The sequence below is a fragment of the Somniosus microcephalus genome, chromosome 12 (genome assembly GCF_052327205.1).
Source record: "Somniosus microcephalus isolate GS21.2 chromosome 12, FLI_Smic_1.0, whole genome shotgun sequence".
Classification (NCBI taxonomy): Eukaryota; Metazoa; Chordata; class Chondrichthyes; order Squaliformes; family Somniosidae; genus Somniosus; species Somniosus microcephalus.
In genome coordinates this window covers 227009760-227028873 of record NC_140998.1, presented here as the reverse complement: position 1 = coordinate 227028873, position 19114 = coordinate 227009760, and the positions used below count along the sequence as shown (strand labels likewise).

The following is a 19114-nucleotide window of genomic DNA, read 5'->3' as shown; positions in this document are numbered from 1 at the left end:
AGACTCTGGTTCTTCACCTGCTGAACTCCTAATGGGTCGCAAGTTGCGTACCACGCTACCCTGCTGTGCAAAAGAAAAGCAGAGTAAGGAACTGAGACAGAGACTTCAACTGTTAAAGCTGAAACAGAAATCATACTATGACAAGTCATCCAAAAACTCTGAAACCATTGACAAGCGATGATGTTGTCAGGATTGAGGATCCAGATGCATGGAACAGGAAAGCTACAGTTCTTGAGGAAGTAGGACCAAGGTCATACACTGTTAGAACTGAGGAAGGACAGATTCTCAGGAGGAACCGCAGTTCCCTCCTAAAAACACAAGAGACTATCGAAGAGCAAATCGATGACAATGCCGCAACTGAATCTTGTCACTCACCACCAGAACAATCTAACACAAATACACATACAGGCTCTCATGAAAACACATCAGACTTACCTGTGCTGAGAAGATCCACACGTGAAGTAAAAAAGCCTGATAGACTTAATCTTTGAGTACAAAGAAAACTACATTGAAAATGTATTGACTGTTGAAGATGTTTATGTTGTTATTGATTGACATTGATTGATACTGATTTTGTTTAACCTCAAAGAAAGGGGGATGTAATGATCAGTAACCTGTCATTCTGGAATGGTACACTAGGTGGTGCTGTATGTATATAAGAGTGGGCTACCCAGGATGCACTAGGCTACCCACAAGGCAGCAGTCAAGATGGAGGCCTCTACAGATACTGTACCTAGTCCACATGTGCTCAATAAAGTGTCTAGCAAAAGCTAGCTATTCTTAATAAAAACGACTAATTATTAATGAACATAACAACGACGAGTAAAATTGGTCTGGGAGACATGGGGATAGGTGGTGCAGCGCTCACCTTCCATGCAACACCGTCCTGGTGGCGTTGCTGAAGGGATCCGGGATGAATTTCCTGTCCAGGTTGGGCGTTGCAGCTTCCACAGCCTCTGTGAGTGAAGCTGTGGAGTTTGCAAGGAATTGTGGGTAATGTAGAGGTCTGAAATTTAAAGGGGCCATGCACACTGAAGCAATACAAAACAAAATGCAGTGAATCAATACATTTTTCAGCCCTTTCTGCCTTTTAAGAAATATTCAATAGTTAAAAGAAGTTCCAAATGTGAATATTCAGCTGTTAAAGCTGAATTATCTTCCTAATCCCAACAAGTGGGAAAACTGCCTCCGCACTAACACATATGGCTCAGCAAGCCAGAGAAGGGGCACCGAGGGTCTCACACGCAGCACTCCAACTTTGTGCAGTGGGTTAACATTACAAGGGAGGCCCTCTACCCACAGGGACCAGGAGGCCCTCCAGAAAGAACGATGTGGGAGTACATCAATAAAGCTGTCACTGCCAGGTCAGTGAATGCATCTTCAAAAGTCGTCTCCTACCAACTGCACCATTAGCCTCACACACTGCTCAATGCACAACCCCCAATCACTCACCTACCAACAATCTGCACCAATGATGAGGGGGTCAACACTGGAAGAGAGGTCCTCTACCCACAGAGCATCAGGTGGGCCTCCAGAAAGAATGATGTGGGACCAGATCACCGAGGCAGTCACGGCCAGTAGTGTCGCTCCCAGGACCTGGCTCCAGTGCCTACAGAACTTTCCTAACCTCAGACTAGTGGTCAAGATCAGTGAATACATCTTCAAAAACCGTCTCCTACCAACTGCACCACTAGCCTCACAAACTGCTCAATGCACGATGCACCCGCCCCCATCACTTACCTACCAACAATCTCTACCAAACACAAGGCACACCTCCCATTCCTAGCTTCACCTCACCCCCTTGGAGGAGACAATGCAGGCCATTCTTGGCAGGTGCATGGTCGAGCCCTTGGCCAGCGGCGGGGCTGAAAGGCTACAAGATGCGGGTATCCTCGTACATTATCCTCCTTCTGGCATGCACCTCTTTCTTTCCTGCCCTCCTGTCAGCACAACTCCACCCTTGTGTCTTCCTCATTTCACATACTCAAGAAATGCAGCCTGCCCAGCCAGTGGGACTGCAGGCGGATGATTCCATCCCGAATATCCTGGCCACAAAGGGGCTGTCTGCGATGCATCCTTCCATCAGATTCCTCCTCTTCTGCTTCCTCCTCTTCTGCGTCTTCCTCTTCTGTGTCTTCCTCTTCCCTCTGCAAGCGAATGCTGTAAATGTGAAATGACAGCATAAAATGCTGGAAATACTCAGTTGGTCAGGCAGCATGGCGACCTGAGACGTGAACCCTGTTTTTCTCTCCACGGATGTTGCATGACCTGCTGAGTATCTGCAGAATGTTCTATCTTCTCAAAGGCCTTCATTTACCATCTGACCCCTTGCAAGCATCCAACAGCACTCTCTACACACTTAACAAACTTTTCACATCTATTGCAGCAAGCCACCACTTCAATAAAATCCAAAAAAAAACAGTCCAAACCCTTAAATTCAAACTTTTTTCAAATTCAAATTCAAATCGCTTTATTGGCATGATAAGGTACATCTTATGTTGCCAAAGCATCAAAATAAATTTATGGTTGAACACATAAACGCAGTTCTATTCATACAGTGTATAAACAGGTATATCCCTGAGTGTATAAATATACATTCGCATTGTTTATATATACTCTTTTCTTAGTTTACTGGTTGTCCCTCTGTTCATGGCAAGCTGTAACATAGTGTGCCGCCAGTGTTACACAGCTTCTCTCCTCCCCCAGTAGGAATGGGAGTTTTTGGTTGTCATTCAGATTTCTGAATTCAGGGCATATTTGTGAGAATTTTTGGTAGAAATTCTCCCTGATGCCCTGATATTTTCCACAGGCTGTGAGGAAGTGCATCTCTGTCTCCACTACTCCCTGACTGCAGTGAGAGCATATCCTGTCTTCTCTTGGCAGCCTGGTCTGCCTGTGTCTGCCTTTTTCGATCGCTAGGCTATGTTCGCTAAGTCTGTACCTTGTCAAGGTTCTTCTCAGTTTGTTATCCTTTACCATGGTCAGGTAATTAGCTATGTTGTATTGTCTGTTTAGGGCCAAGTAGCAATGATGTGTGTATCCCTTTTAGAGCTGCAGACATCACCACTGTCAGCCCGCTTGCACTTAGGACCCAGCGCTGAATTCAGCACCAGGGTCGAAGTTCATGTTGGCGACGTTAAGCTGGCTGCCATTTTATCACCATTTCATGGCGCTATGGAGTGGCAGTAAGAACATGAATTTCTAGCCCTCTGTATTAAATCAACTTAGCTTATTTTTTACATATTTTTTTGCTTTTTAACTAACTACTTGGTCTAGTTTAAGTTAAATCGAAATTTACCAGTAACTTACACCACATCCTCTGCATTTATTTTGACATCACTTTCTCAAATTCCCTCGGTGTTTATTTTATGCATTCAGCTGATCCTGCCACTGCCATCGCCGTTTAAATCTCCTCCGGCCTCTCCCGTGGTGCTCTGTGCTATGAGGTTATATGCTGGGTCTTAAGGTTACAAATTATGGTGGAATATAATGCTGCTGTTGCTGATGGTCCACACCGCCTCTTGGATGCCCAGTTTTGAGATGCTAGATCTGTTATGAATTGATACCGTTTTGTATGCTAGTACAGGAAACTCTCGATTTACCGGCACCCAAACAACCGGAAATCTCGGTTAACCGGCAAAATGCAGGAGTAGGTTCAGTTAAGTTTTTCTTCATATTAGTGGCCGTTTCTTGATTCTTAGCTGTGTAATCGGGGGTTTCTGCACTTGTTGCTAAGCAACAGGGACGCTTGGTCTGTGGCCGAGTTCTTGCAGCTATTGCTAAGCAACAAGGAAGCCTGGATTTGTTGCTGTGTACGGAGCTCTCGTACCTTTTAACTATACCTCTCTGTAATCCGGACTTTTTGATAAACCGGCACCACGCCGGTCCCGTCGGCGCCGGATAAAAAAGAGTTTCCTGTAGTGTCACAATGATGGAAGGTGTCCTCAGTGTGAAGACGGGACATTGTCTCCAGAAGGACTGTGCGGTGGTAACTCCTACTAATACTGTCATGGAAAGATGCATCTGCGACAGGTAGATTCGTGAGGATGAGGTCAAGTAGGATTTTCTCCAGTGCTGGTTCTCTCACCATCTGCCACAAGCCCAGTCTGGCAGCTAGGACTCAGGCTTTAGGACTCAGCCAGTTCGGTCAGTTGTGGTGATACCAAGCCACACTTAGTGATGAACATTGAAAGCCCCACACAGAGTACATTCTGCATCCTTGTTACCCTCAGTACTTCTTCACCACCACTTGGAGTACTTATTCATCAGCTGAGGGAGGGCGGTAGGTGGTAATCAGCAAGAGGTTTCCTTGCCTGTGTTTGACCTGATGTCATGAGACTTCATGGGGTCCAGAGTCAATGTTGAAGACTCCCAGGGCCACTCCCTCCCGACTGTATACCACTGAGCCAGTACCCTTGGTGGGTTTGTCCTGACGGTTGGACAGACATACCCAGGGATAGTGATGGAGGAGTCTGGGATGTTAGCTGAAAGTTATGATCCTGTGAGTATGACTATGTCAGGCTTGACTAGTCTGTAGGACAGCTCTCCCAATTTAGGCACAAGCCCCCAGATGTTAGTGAGCAGGACTTTGCAAGGTCTATTGGGCTGGGTGTGCCTTTGTCGTGTCCGAAGCCGGTGCCTAGGTCGATATCGGGTGGTCCGTCTCGTTTTATTCTTATTACTTTTTGCAGCAGTTTGATACGACAGAGTGGCTTACTGGGCCATTTGAGAGGGCAGTTAAGAGTCAACCACATTGCTGTGGGTCTGGACTCACATATAGGCCAGACCAGAAAAGGACAGCAGGTTTCCTTCCCTAAGGTGAGGAAGGACAGGATCAGTGGCTCGGGGATATGCTCTGTATTGGTTGGAATTTATAAATAAACTATTAAATAAGAAAAATAAACAAATGGCCTCAGTTTTCCTGGGTGGGGTGGGGGGGGGGGGGGGTGGTGGGGGTGAGCGGTGCGGGTTGATTTGGGAGGGGGAGATCAGCCAGGGTTCCAGAAGAGAAAGGGAAAGAAAGAGGCTTTGAAATAGATAACAACACTGCTGTAGAAGGCACAAGGGATACCAGAAAGCTAAATGAGAACACTAGGAAAAAGAATATGGGTCAATGTTTCAAAGCATTGGAGTCAAGATTGAATAAATTTATATGAAAACACAAATAATTCATAAGAAAAATTGGAGATTTGGGAAAGTAAATAAATATGTATCAATACTATTTATAATGGATACATAAAGTAAAATAATGGAAACAGATTTTCATGTTCTAATACATTCAATACATGCAAAATAAAATAAATAAATACCTTTTCCTTCATTTCTCCAATATTTTTCATACCGTAAACTTGACCTAGAAGATCTTTCAGAGATTGTACAAGTGCTTCCTTGAACAATTTGTGTAGCTTTCTTCCAGTAAATGGAAGCCTTTTCTTGCCCATGTACCTTTAAAAACAACAATATTTGTAATACAGAGTATACAAGTTCAGTCGGTTTGGTTTCCTCTAAAGGAAATGTGGAATAGATTGGCACACAGTGGAAAAAGTCAACTTTTCTCTAGGTTTGGAAAGAGAGGATCTATCTGACAACTGTTGTAGAATCGTAGAAATTACTAGTACTAGATCTAGTGCCAGTACTAGATCCACTTATCCGATTCTCTTTTAAATAACATTATAGACTCTGCTTTATCAGCCATTTGTGGGAAAGCATTCCATGTTCTAATAACCCTCTGTGTGCAACATTTTCTTTTAACTTTCCTCTTTGTTCCTCTAGTGATAATCCTGAATGTATTCCCCTTCGTTACCAGCCCTGACATCACACCTACAGTTTTCGGGCAGGAGACTGTCCTGTTTATTCAAATGAGGTCCAGGAGAGTAAATGGTTCAGGCCTCACGCTGAGCTTCCCTGCCGCCCCACTCGCTCACTGCCCCAACCTGCCCCCTTAAAATTGGCACCAATGTATTGACTATCTTTTTATTCCAATCACAAGCCTACCAACATTATTAAAACAGATTACCTGGTCATTTATCTCATTGCTGTTTCTGGGACCCTGATGTGCGCAAATTGTCTGCTGCATAGTACACGATACAACAGTGATATACCTATCAATTCGTCCAATAAAAAGCGACGAGTTAGGAACGTAACTAAAGGTTTTTATTGACTAAATAACAGAGCCCACCCTCGTGGGTGATCGGGTCCAACAAGGAGGAATACCAGCCAGTCGACTACCTTTATACCTGGGCAGGTAGGTGGAGCCATGGGCGGAGTCGGAGGTGGTCAGCCCAGGTATAACAGCGCGACAAGAGGCGACCTCGTATAGTGATACAACAGTGAGAACAGTGATAACAATACAACAGTGATAACTATAGTGTAACGATAGTGAACGATAAAAGTGGTTTACCACATTCACCCCTTGTTTAGATTTGAGTCCGGCGGGGTGAAGTGTACTACCAGTTCTGGTATGTCAGTCTGTCCGGAGGCCTCGTAAGCCTCTCCGATCGTCGCAGCGGCGGTGCTGCATTATCCGGTGTTAATGCTGGTGTCTGCGTGGTCGGCGAAGGCTCGTGGGGTTCCGGCATGCCGTCTACCTGGGCTGGAATTGGGGGGGTGGTGGGGGGGGGTAAAGGTGGTGTCTCCAGAGTGCCCGAGGGTGCGAGGTCTCGTAAGGAGACAGTGTCCTCCCGCCCGTCTGGGTAAGCCACGTAGGCGTACTGGGGGTTGTCGTGCAGGAGGTTCACCCTCTCGACCAGGGGGTCCGTTTTATGGGCCCTCACGTGCTTTCGCAGCAAGACGGGCCCCGGAGAGGTCAGCCAGGTTGGTAGAGTGGTTCCCGTAGTCGACTTCCTGGGGAAAACAAACATTCGTTCATGGGGGGTGGTGTTAACGGCAGTGCAAAGTAGTGACCGGATGGAGTGCAGCGCTGTCGGGAGGACTTCCTGCCAGCGGGAGGTTGGGAGGCCCTTAGACTTTAAGGCTAAGAGGACGGCCTTCCATACCGTCGCGTTCTCTCTTTCCACCTGGCCGTTCCCTTGGGGGTTGTAGCTGGTGGTCCTACTTGCTGCAATACCTCTCGCTAGTAGGAACTGACGGAGTTCCTCGCTCATGAAGGAGGAGCCCCGGTCACTATGTATATAGTTCGGGAACCCGAACAAGGCGAAGAGGTCGTTCAGGCACTTGATGACCGTGGTACTGGTCATGTCTGGGCAGGGGAAGGCAAAAGGGAAACGGGAGTACTCATCAACGATGTTGAGGAAGTACACATTACGGCCAGATGACGGTAGAGGCCCCTTAAAGTCGATGCTCAGGCGCTCGAAGGGGCGGGTGGCCTTGATCAGGCTTGCTCTGTCCGGCCTATAGAAGTGCGGTTTGCACTCGGCGCAGGTCTGGCAGTTCCTGGTCATGGTCCTGACCTCCTCGATGGAGTAGGTCAGGTTACGGGCCTTAATGAAATGGTAAAGTCTGGTGACCCCGGGGTGGCAGAGGTCATTGTGGAGGGTCTGAAGTCTATCAATATGCGCGCTGGCGCATGTAATTCGTGAAAGAGCATCAGGGGGTTCGTTCAGCTTACCTGGCCGGTACAAGATATCATAATCGTAGGTGGATAGCTCGATTCTCCACCTCAAGATCTTGTCATTCTTGATTTTGCCCCTCAGCTTGTTATTAAACATGAAAGCAACCGAACGTTGGTCGGTGAGGAGGGTAAATCGTTTGCCTGCCAGGTAATGCCTCCAGCGCCGTACCACCTCCACAATTGCCTGGGCTTCCTTCTCGACCGACGAGTGTCGGATCTCGGGGCCCTGTAGGGTCCTTGAGAAGAAGGCCACCGGCCTCCCCTCCTGGTTAAGGGTAGCGGCTAGGGCGAAGTCGGATGCGTCGCTCTCCACTTGGAAGGGGATGGACTCATCCACTGCGTGCATTGTGGCCTTGGCTATGTCTCCCTTGATGAGGGAGAAGGCCGCGCACGCTTCCTCCGTGAGGGGGAAGGATGTGGACTTCATGAGGGGTCTGGCTTTGTCCGCATAATTGGGCACCCATTGGGCATAGTAGGCGAAGAGCCCCAGGGTTCTCTTAAGTGCCTTAGAGCAGTGGGGGAGGGGTAGCTCCATGAGGGGGCGCATTCTTTCGGGGTCGGGGCCGATGAGTCCGTTCTCTACTACACAGCCAAGGATGGCAAGGCGCGAGGTGTTAAACACACATTTCTCCTTATTGTAGGTGAGGTTCAGCCGTTGGGCCGTACGGAGGAATTTCTCCAGATTCACGTCATGGTCCTGCCGGTCGCGGCCGCAGATGGTGACGTTATCTAGATAGGGGAATGTGGCCTGCAGTCCGTTCTGGTCAACCATCCGGTCCATCTCCCTTTGGAAGACCGAGACCCCGTTGGTGACACTGAAGGGGACCCTAAGGAAGTGGTATAGGCGCCCATTCGCCTCGAAGGCGGTGTACTGGCGGTCCTCGGGGTGGATAGGGAGTTGGTGGTAGGCCGACTTAAGGTCGATGGTCGAGAATACGCGGTATTGTGCAATCTGATTGACCATGTCAGATATGCGGGGAAGGGGGTATGCGTCCAGCTGGGTGTATCTGTTTATGGTCTGGCTGTAGTCGATGACCAGGCGATTTTTATCACCGGTCTTAACGACCACGACCTGGGCACGCCAGGGGCTGTTGCTCCCCTCGATAATGCCCTCTTTCAGGAGGCGCCGCACCTCAGAGCTAATGAAGGCTCTGTCCCCAGCGCTGTACCGCCTGCTCTTGGTAGCGACGGGTTTGCAGTCGGGGGTGAGGTTAGCGAACAGGGAAGGTGGCAGCACCTTGAGGGTGGATAGGCTGCAGGTGTTACGCAGTGGGCGGTTTAACATTCGCTGGTTGTCGACAGTGAGTGGGGGGAGGGGTCCACCGTATGCTAGGGTTACACTTTGGAGGTGGGATTGGAAGTCCAGCCCTAGTAGGACGGCAGCGCAGAGCTGGGGGAGGACGAGGAGTTTAAAATTTTTATACTCCGTACCCTTAACCGACAAGGTCACAACACAGTAGCCGCTAATGTCCGTGGCGTGGGACCTCGATGCCATCGAGATTCGGTTGCGCGTTGGCAGGACAGGGAGGGAGTAGTGGCTCACCGTGTCTGGGTGGATGAAGCTCTCTGTGCTTCCGCTGTCGAACAGGCAGGTCGTGGCGTGGCCGTTTACTTTGATGTCCATCATCGACTTGGACAGGTGGTGTGGGCGGGCTTGATCCAGAGTGACGGAGGCTAGTGTGTAGGTAAGCGAGTCGTTGTCGTCTGCGGGTGAGGCGGTCGTCGGGTCCGGGGGCCCGGTGGCAGTCGGGCGTGGTGGGTAAAATGGCGTCTCCCACGAGGTAGGACAAAATGGCGGAGAAGATGGCTGCCCCCATAACTCACATGAGGCACTATTGGGGTCGGTTGCCTTGATCAAAGATGGCCGCCCCCATGACTCACGTGTGGGGATGCTGGCCTCAGTTGCCTTGAAAGAAGATGGCCGCCCCCACAGTTCGCATGAGGCACTGCTGGCCTCTGAAGATCCGCTCCTGCAGGCCTTAGAGAAGTGGCCTTTCTTCCTGCAGGTTGAGCAGGTAGAGTTCCTGGCTGGGCAGCGCGACCTCGGGTGCTTCTCCTGGCCGCAAAAGAAGCAGCCAGCGGCCCGATCGCGGGTGCCCGATGTCGGAGCCGGTACCGGGGGTGGCGGTCCCGGTCGGGTCCGGGACGCCGACGCTGAGGTAGGTCCCGGGGGCGGCGCTGCGAAGGGTATTGCGGTAGGGGTCGGGCCCGAGTCCCAGGGTCGCGAGCAGTACCTGGAAAACGCCTCCTGGTCCTGATGGGCCACCTCTAGGGAGAGAGCGAGGGCTTCAGCTTTGTCCAGGTCCAGGTCTTTAGCTTCAAGCAGTCTTTGCCGTGAGTAGTCGGACCGTAGGCCTTTCACAAAGGCATCGCGGATATTATCTTCCGTATTTTCAACAGCCGTCACCGCTTTAAAGTCACAGTTCCTGCCGAGTGCTCTTAGCGCCCGTAAAAATTCAGCTACAGACTCTCCTGGCTGTTGCGGGCGGGATCTTAGGAGGTGCCTGGTGTACATGTAATTTACCGGGCTCCGGTACTGCTGTTTCAGTAGGTTGATAGCGGCCTCGTATGTAGTCGTGTCCTGGATGAGTGCGTATACTCTCGGGCTCGCTTGGGCGTTCAGAACTCTTCGTTTGGATCTCTGAGGGACGCCGGATTCTTCCAGGTAGGATTCGAAGCAGTCCAGCCAGTGTTTGAAGTTGAGGGCTGAGTTTGCTGCCTGTGGGTTTAGATCCAGGTACGGTGGTTTGAGGGCTTGCAGCCAAGCCGGCTGGTGTGGCTGGTGTAGTCCGGTGTCTGAAAGCTGCTGTGGCTGTGCTTCTGGGAGGGCTTCTGGCTGGCCAGTAGTAGACATCTTTAAAATTTAGTCAATAAAATTGATATACCTATCAATTCGTCCAATAAAAAGCGACGAGTTAGGAACGTAACTAAAGGTTTTTATTGACTAAATAACAGAGCCCACCCTCGTGGGTGATCGGGTCCAACAAGGAGGAATACCAGCCAGTCGACTACCTTTATACCTGGGCAGGTAGGTGGAGCCATGGGCGGAGTCGGAGGTGGTCAGCCCAGGTATAACAGCGCGACAAGAGGCGACCTCGTATAGTGATACAACAGTGAGAACAGTGATAACAATACAACAGTGATAACTATAGTGTAACGATAGTGAACGATAAAAGTGGTTTACCACAAACAGTGACTGCACTTCAAAAGTAATTTATTGGCTGTAAAGCGCTTTGGATAGCTTGAGGACATTAAAAACGTTATATAAATGCTTCTGCATCTTCTTTCAGGAGAAGACAACATGCAATGACCATGAGAGTCAGGCCAAAAGGGGTGATCCTCTAACTTTGGGCCTTTTAGAAAGTGGTGATGAAACTCCTGGGAAGGCACACAGAGAAGCTGTCACTGATAGAAAAATTAGTGGGTCTCTGTCGGCTGTAGAATTACCTTGACAAGGAGTTGCTTTTCCTTCTCCTGTTGTAGTTGCTTAGCCAAGCTTCTTGCAAGGAAACTCTTGTTACTCATTCTTCTGCACCTCACAAAATCTTTGCTTATCTGCTACCTATTTCAACCTCTTACTCTTCTTCTTCAGGTGAAACAAGGCAAGAAGCAATAGAGCAGGAGGAGGAAGATGTGCCAAGCCTTTGGGTTCAGGATAACTCCTCTTCACCGCCCCCCAACGCCTAATATTCTGACCCATGCCATCATTCACCTTCTCCCACTCACCAGTCCAGACAGAGGTACCTAGAGTCATAATGGTACAGAAGGAGACCATTCGGCCCATCGAGTCCGCGCCGGCTCTCTGCAGAGCAATCCAGTCAGTCCCATTCCCCCACTCTATCCTCGTAGCCCTGCAAATTTATTTCCCTCAAATGCCTATCCAGTCTCCTACTGAAAACTTTGAGTGTCTCCGCTTCCATCGGCAGCGAGTTCCAGGTCCTCACCACTCGTTGCGTAAAAAAGTTTTTCCTCACATCCCCTTGTATCTCTTGTCCAACACCTTAAATTTGTGTCCCCTAGTAATTGTGCCATTAACTAGTGGGAACAGCCTTTCCCCAGCTAGTCTATCCAAACCCGTCATAATCTTGTCCACCTCTATCAAATCACCCCTCAGCTTCCTTTGCTCTAATGAAAGCAAATCCAGCTTCTCCAACCTGTCCTTGTAGCTAAAATCCCCCATCCCCGGAACCATTCTGGTAAATCTCCTCTGCACCCTCTCAAGTGTCTTCACATCCATTCTAAAGTGTGGTGATCAGAACTGGATGCAATACTCCAGTTGTGGCCTAACCAGTGCTTCTGGTGGCAAAAACAGGAAGGCAGATTATTATCTGAACAGCAATAGACTGGGAGAAGGGGAAGTGCAATGAGACCTGGGTGTCCTTGTGCACCAGTCGCTGAAGGTAAGCATGCAGGTGCAGCAGGTGGTTAAGAAGGCAAATGGTATGTTGGCCTTCATAGCGAGAGGATTCAAGTACAGGAGCAAGGATGTCTTGCTGCAGTTGTACAGGGCCTTGGTGAGACCACAACTTGAGTATTGTGTGCAGTTTTGGTCGCCTTATCTGAGGAAGGATGTTCTTGCCATGGAGTGAGTGCAGCAAAGATTCACCAGACTGATACCTGGGATGGCAGGAATGACGTATGAGGAGAGATTGGGTCGATTGGGCTTATATACGCTGGAGTTTAGAAGAATGAGAGAGGATCTCACTGAAACATATAAAATTCTAACAGGACTAGACAGACTAGATGCAGGAAGGATGTTCCCGGTGGCAGGGGAGTCCAGAACCAGGGGTCACAGTCTAAAGATAAGGGGCAAGCCATTTAGGACAGAGATGAGAAGGAATTTCTTCACCCAGAGAGTGGTGAACCTGTGGAATTCTCTACCACAGAAGGCAGTTGAGGCCAATTCATTAAATATATTCAAGAAGGAATTAGATATATTTCTTAAGGCTAAAGGGATCAAGGGATATGAGGAGAAAGCAGGGACAGTGTACTGAATTTGGATGATCAGCCATGATTTCATTAAACGGCGGAGCAGGCTCAAGGTGCCGAATGGCCTACTCCTGCTCCTATCTCCCATGTTTAATGGTTCAGCATAACTTCTCTACTTTTGTACTCAATACCTCTATTTATAAAGTCCAAGATCCCATGGCCTAAAAATTCAGTTGCTTTGCGCCTCCCGTTAGCGCCCTAAGAGGGCGCGAAAAGGGCGCAAAGCAACTAGCGCCTGGGCACGGCGCCGCCAACGCCTCCCACGAAATTCAGTGGGAGGTTAGCGGCAGCGATAACAGTTAGCGCCCCGCGGCGCTGCGCCGCCGGCAGTGACGTCATTGCCGTGCGCAGCTACTGATCTTCGGTAGCGCCCCCTGACTTACCGCTGGACGCTATATCCGATAGGATCAGGGGGGCCTACCTGCGGCCGGGGTGGTGCAAGTAAAAGTGGACATACCGGGCACCCATTTTTGTTGCTGGCTGCCTGCCAGCACCTGTCCCCTCAGCCGTCCCCGGCCTGCTCTGCAGCCCCACCGCAGAGTGCCGGCTGCGCTCCATGAGCCCGGCACTTCTCTTGAGTGCCGGCCTCTTTTGCCGGTACTCTGGTAGCTGGTGGCCCAGCTGGGCCCCGGGTCGCGATGCGCTGGGCCCCTCCCCTTTAATAAGGGGAGGAAGGCCTGCAGTACTGCGGCGCGACGTGCTGGCGCTGCGGCATGTCGCGCCGCGATATTCACTCACAGTGCCCCAAGAGGGAGGCGGGCGTTTCCAGTCGCACCCCTCCTCCCTCTTGGGGCGGTACCGATGAATTTCGGCTGCTGGGGCACTTATTGTTTCGGGGCACTAAAAGTAGCGCCCCGGCAAAGCTAGCACCTCAAAGGGGGCGCGACTCAATTTTTCCTGAGGACTCTGATTTCTGGACTCCTGATTTGGAAAAAAGGATGCTTCACGGTGTCAGCCATGGCTCAGCGCTATATAAATGCAAGTCTTTCTTTTCTTTTATGAGCATCATCCATACATGGAGGCACTGAGAATGGTCTCCCATTACAGGCGACATGTAGCAGTGGTACTGGTAGAGTCCACTGCCATCCTAAACTGCACCATAAGGGAACCTTATCAGCACTGTAGTACCCCTGAATGTGTGGCAGCTCCTTACACATCTGTTGCTAGTAAAGGATATTCCTTAAATGTTTATCAGCATTACCCCTGTCATGGGTCCTTACTCTCCCACCAACATGAAGGCCCAAAGACCAGTGAGTGTGTACTCCATGGATGCAGAAATAGTTGGCCTTAGGAGACAGATTGGAGCAAAGTGTTATCTAGTCACCACCACATGGGGCTAGGGTCCAGGGTAGCGTATCTCAGGACTTCCAGGATCTTACCGGAACAGGGGGTTGGGAACCTGAGCAGGGGGACAGAGGAAAGGGAAACAAGGATAAAAGCAAAAGATAGGAAGGAGAAAAACAAAAGTGGCAGTCAGAGAAATCAACGGTTTAAATCAAACATGGCCACAGTAAATAATAATTCGAATAGGTCTAAGAGCGTTAAAAAAACAAGCCTGAAGGCTTTGTGTCTTAATGCGAGGAGCATTCGTAATAAGGTGGATTAATTAGCTGCGCAAATAGAGGTAAACGAATATGATTTGATTGGGATTACGGAAACTTGGCTCCAGGGTGGCGAAGGCTGGGAACTCAACATCCAGGGGTATTCAATATTCAGGAAAGATAGGCAAAAAGGAAAGGGAGGTGGGGTAGCATTACTGGTTAAAGAAGGGATTAACACAATTGTAAGGAAGGATATTAGCTCTGATGATGTGGAATCTGTATGGGTAGAACTGAGAAATACCAAGGGGCAGAAAACGTTAGTGGGAGTGGTATGTAGACCTCTAAACAGTAATGCGGAGGTTGGGGATAACATTAAAAGGGAAATTAGAGAAGCGTGCAAAAAGGGCACAGCAGTCATCATGGGTGACTTTAATCTACATATAGATTGGGCTAACCAAATTAGTAACAATACTGTGGAGGAGGAATTCCTGGAGTGTTTACGGGATGCTTTCCTGGACCAATATGTCGAGGAACCAACTAGAGATCAGGCCATCTTAGACTGGGTATTATGTAACGAGAAAGGATTAATTAGCAATCTTGTTGTACGAGGCCCCTTGGGTCGGAGCGATCATAATATGATCGAATTCTTCGTTAAGATGGAGAATGAAGTAGTTGACTCAGAGACTAGGGTCCTCAATTTAAATAAAGGAAACTACGATGGTCTGAGGCGCGATTGGGGAATGTCACTCAAAGGGTTAACAGTGGATAGGCAATGGCAAACATTCAAAGACCGCATGGATGAACTACAGAATTTGTTCATCGCAGTTTGGCATAAAAATAAAACAAAAAAGGTGACTCAACCGTGGCAAACGAGCGAAATTAGGGATAGCATAAGATCCAAAGAGAGGACATATAAATTGGCCAGAAAAAGCAGTAATCCAGAGGATTGGGAGCAGTTTAGGATTCAACAAAGGAGGACAAAGGGATTAATTAAGAAATGGAAAATAAAATATGAGAGTAAGCTTGCCGGGAACATAAAAACTGACTGTAAAAGCTTTTATAGATATGTGAAGAGAAAAAGATTGGTGAAGTCAAGCGTAGGTCCCTTGCAGTCAGAATCAGGGGAATTTATAATGGGGAACAAAGAAATGGCAGAACAATTAAATACATATTTTGCTTCTGTCTTCACAAAGGAGGACACAAATAACCTCCCAGAAATGTCGGGGAACATAGGGTCTGATGAAAGGGAGGAACTGAAAGAAATCAGTATTTGTAGGGAAATGGTGTTAGGGAAATTGATGGGATTGAAGGCCGATAAATCCCCAGGGCCTGATAATCTACATCCTAGGGTACTTAAGGAAGTGGCCCTAGAAATAGTAGATGCATTGCTGATCATCTTCCAACATTCGATGGAATCTGGAACAGTACGCATGGATTGGAGGGTAGCTAATGTTACCCCACTATTCAAAAAAGGTGGTAGAGAGAAAACGGGGAATTACAGACCGGTAAGCCTGACATCGGTAGTGGGGAAAATGCTCTAGTCCATTATAAAAGATGTAATAGCAGAGCACTTGGAAAACAGTGATAGGATTGGACAAAGTCAACATGGATTTACAAAAGGTAAATCGTGCTTGACTAATCTACTGGAATTTTTTGAGGATGTAACTAGTAAAATAGATAAGGGAGAACCAGTGGATGTGGTGTATTTGGACTTTCAGAAGGCTTTCGATAAGGTCCCACATAAGAGATTAGCATGTAAAGTTAAGGCACATGGGGTTGGGGGCAAGGTATTGACTTGGATAGAGAACTGGTTGGCAGATAGAAAGCAAAGAGTTGGAATAAACGGTTCTTTTTCCGAGTGGCAGGCAGTGACTAGTGGGGGATCGGTCCTTGGACCCCAGCTATTCACAATATATATTAATGATCTAGACAAGGGAACTAGATGTAATATCTCCAAATTTGTAGACGACACAAAGCTGGGTGGGCGGGTGTGCTGTGAGGAGGATGCCGAGAAACTACAGGATGATTTGGACAGGTTGGGTGATTGGGCAGAAGCATGGCAGATGCAATATAACGTGGATAAATGTAAGGTTATCTACTTTGGTGTCAAAAACAGGAAGGCAGATTATTATCTGAATGGCAATAGATTGGGAGAATGGGAAGTGCAACAAGACCTGGGTGTCCTTGTGTACCAGTTGCTGAAGCATGCAGGTGCAGCAGGCGGTTAAGAAGGCAAATGGTATGTGGCCTTCATAGCGAGAGGGTTTGAGTACAGGAACAAGGATGTCTTGCTGCCATTGTACAGGGCCTTGGTGAGACCACATCTTGAGTATTGTGTGCCGTTTTGGTCGCCTTATCTGAGGAAGGATGTTCTTGCCATGGAAGGAGTTCAGCGAAGATGCACCAGGCTGATACCTGGGATGGCAGGAATGACGTATGAGGAGCGATTGGGTCGATTGGGCTTGTACTCGCTGGAGTTTAGAAGAATGTGAGGGGATCTCATTGAAACTTATAAAATTCTGGCAGGACTAGACAGACTAGATGCAGGGAAGATGTTCCCGATGGTCGGGGAATCCAGAACCAGGGGTCACAGTCTAAGGATAAGGGGTAGGCCTTTTAGGACAGAAATTAGGAGGAATTTCTTCACCCAGAGAGTGGTGAAGCTGTGGAATTCTCTACCACAGATGGCAGTAGAGGCCAATTCATTAAATATATTCAAGAAGGAGTTGGATATATTTCTTAAGGCTAAAGGGATCAAGGGGTATGGGGAGAAAGCAGGGGCCGGGTACTGAACTTGGATGATCAGCCATGATCGCATTGAATTGCGGAACAGGCTCGAGGGGCCGAATGGCCTACTCCTGCTCTTATCTTCTATGTTTCTATGTTACATTACTTCAGCCCTACAGCTGATCAATGGCCAGCCAGAAACAAGGCCCGATATCTGTGGCATGGCAGGAGTCTGCTCACATGACGCTGCTGCCTCTCAGGTGGCAGCACATTGGAACACTCCAGCCAGCCGCCTCAGATATCTCCACACGGCACACAGGAGGCCGAGTCAGTTTGCCCAGGCAGCAGCAACAGTATTGGAACCTGCAGTCGGTCTTTCCCAGGACTCAGCATGTCTGAGATGAGGGCCCTCTCATTGTCCTAGTTTGTAGCCAGTCACCTCTTGCACCCTGCCCCTCAGAAAGCACCTGGAAGGAGCACCACATTATGCAGGGCACCAACAGAAAGCAGGCCATTAGGATAGAGTGAGCACCCATGAAAGGCTGTGGAATTCTTATGCTGTGGCATAAGGCCTGTTTTTACCAGCATAAGTGTTTTAAAAAATAGAAAAATAAAATGTTTTCACTCACTTACACATTAAAAACCCTGTCCAATAAGTTAAGTTAATTTTTAGCCCCATTAAAACATATTTTTTTTAAAATTCAAAAAATTAAATTTTTGTTTGAAGTATTTAATTAAATGCCATTTTAATTAATTTTATATATGTAATTAAAAAAAATTATTTCATTTGTTCGTGTATTTTTTAAGTCATCCCCATTCATATTTATGACAGTTCCGTACATGCAGAAACCCCATAGGTAGGAATGGGGATTCCCTTCTTTCATTGGTTGGACTGGCCCACGTGATCCCAGGAGCGCTTGCAAACCGCATGCACCCCTGGGATACGTGGCCATCTACGCATTTCTACCAGGAGAGGCCCAGGATCTCAAGCCTCCATATCTCCCGGACCACCAGGTAAATGCGTAGAAAATTTGATTGGAGGAATCCGCCCGCGGGAAGCCTCCGATCGCAAATTCAGGCCCGACGTTTTACTCCCAGGCGGTAAAGGTAAAAATCAACCCCAGTATGTGGAACAGAAAGAAAGAGGAAGAGCAGGAAATACCTGAAAGAGTGGTAATTTCACCAGAGAGAAAATAAATTGAACTTGAAACTCCTTTAATTTACAATTCATTCAGAGTTACAGACATTAAAAAATAATTCTGTTTTTGAATGCACTTACCAGCCAATGGCTCCATCCAATTCAGTTTCCGCTGCCAGGCATACAAAGCTTTGCATTTTTTCAGTGTCTTTTTCAAGATGTACGGCAAGAAATTTGCTAAGATCCTCAATGGCACATTCCTGTAGGCAAAAAGAGTTTGAACAGCTTCTGTCAAATTATATGGCAGTGGTAAAAAAAAATAGAATATCTGTGACTGCTGAAATAAAACAGAAATGACTGGAATACACACAGCTCCGTCAACATTGGAAAGTAGATGGGGCAGATTCTCCTGTTGCTGCAAAGTGTTGCTCGGTGGTGTGTGGACAGTGGGCAAGGTTGCACTGCTAACTGGTTGGGACAGGCATGATACACCTCATGGTCTCTTGCTCTTTTCTGATGTTAATATGTTGGAACTGATACAGGAAGGCAGGAGGAACCAGTCCTTCGTTCCTTTTCTTGACATAATATTGACTTTCACTGGGGTGCTATTCCATGGTCACTGGTCACCCTCAAGTACATTGCTTAAGCTCAAGCACTGGTGAGCCTTGACAGTGAGTGCTTGTAAGTTGTCCAATTGTGGAGGACAACACAGCACAGCTCAATCTTGTTTGCACCCAGTGTCCACACATGTAAAACACTTCCAGTTGCACAGCAATCAGGAGTGGGAACACGTTGGGCATTTTCCTCTCCCTAACCCAGAGAATTATAATGCTACTACTGCTGCTGCCATTGAATTAACACAGACCAGAGGTTGAATCAGGCACCTTCCTCACAGAATCACAGAATCACACAGTGCAGATAGAGGCCATTTCGGCCCATCGAGCCTGCACCGACACATATCCCACCCGATCCCCGTAACCCCTACACCAACACATATCCCACCCTATCCCCGTAACCCCACGTATTTAATCCCCCTAACACTAAGGGTCAATTTATCATAGCCAATCAACCTACCCCGCACATCTTTGGACTGTGGGAGGAAACCGGAGCACCCGGAGAAAACCCACGCAAACACGGGGAGAATGTGCA

At 48.2% G+C, this 19114-nt stretch overlaps 1 protein-coding gene across 1 annotated transcript in view; it reads right to left on the bottom strand.

Annotated features, from left to right (window-relative positions):
* Positions 1 to 19114, bottom strand: part of LOC147110223 (uncharacterized) — a 149242-nt gene that overhangs the window by 63385 nt on the left and 66743 nt on the right. Inside the window, exons 7-8 of the mRNA XM_086002499.1 lie at positions 18107 to 18225; positions 5310 to 5445 (exon numbers count right to left, since the gene is read on the bottom strand). Coding sequence (XP_085858625.1) covers positions 5310 to 5445; positions 18107 to 18225 — 255 coding nt within the window. The remainder of the gene's footprint in view (positions 1 to 5309; positions 5446 to 18106; positions 18226 to 19114) is intronic.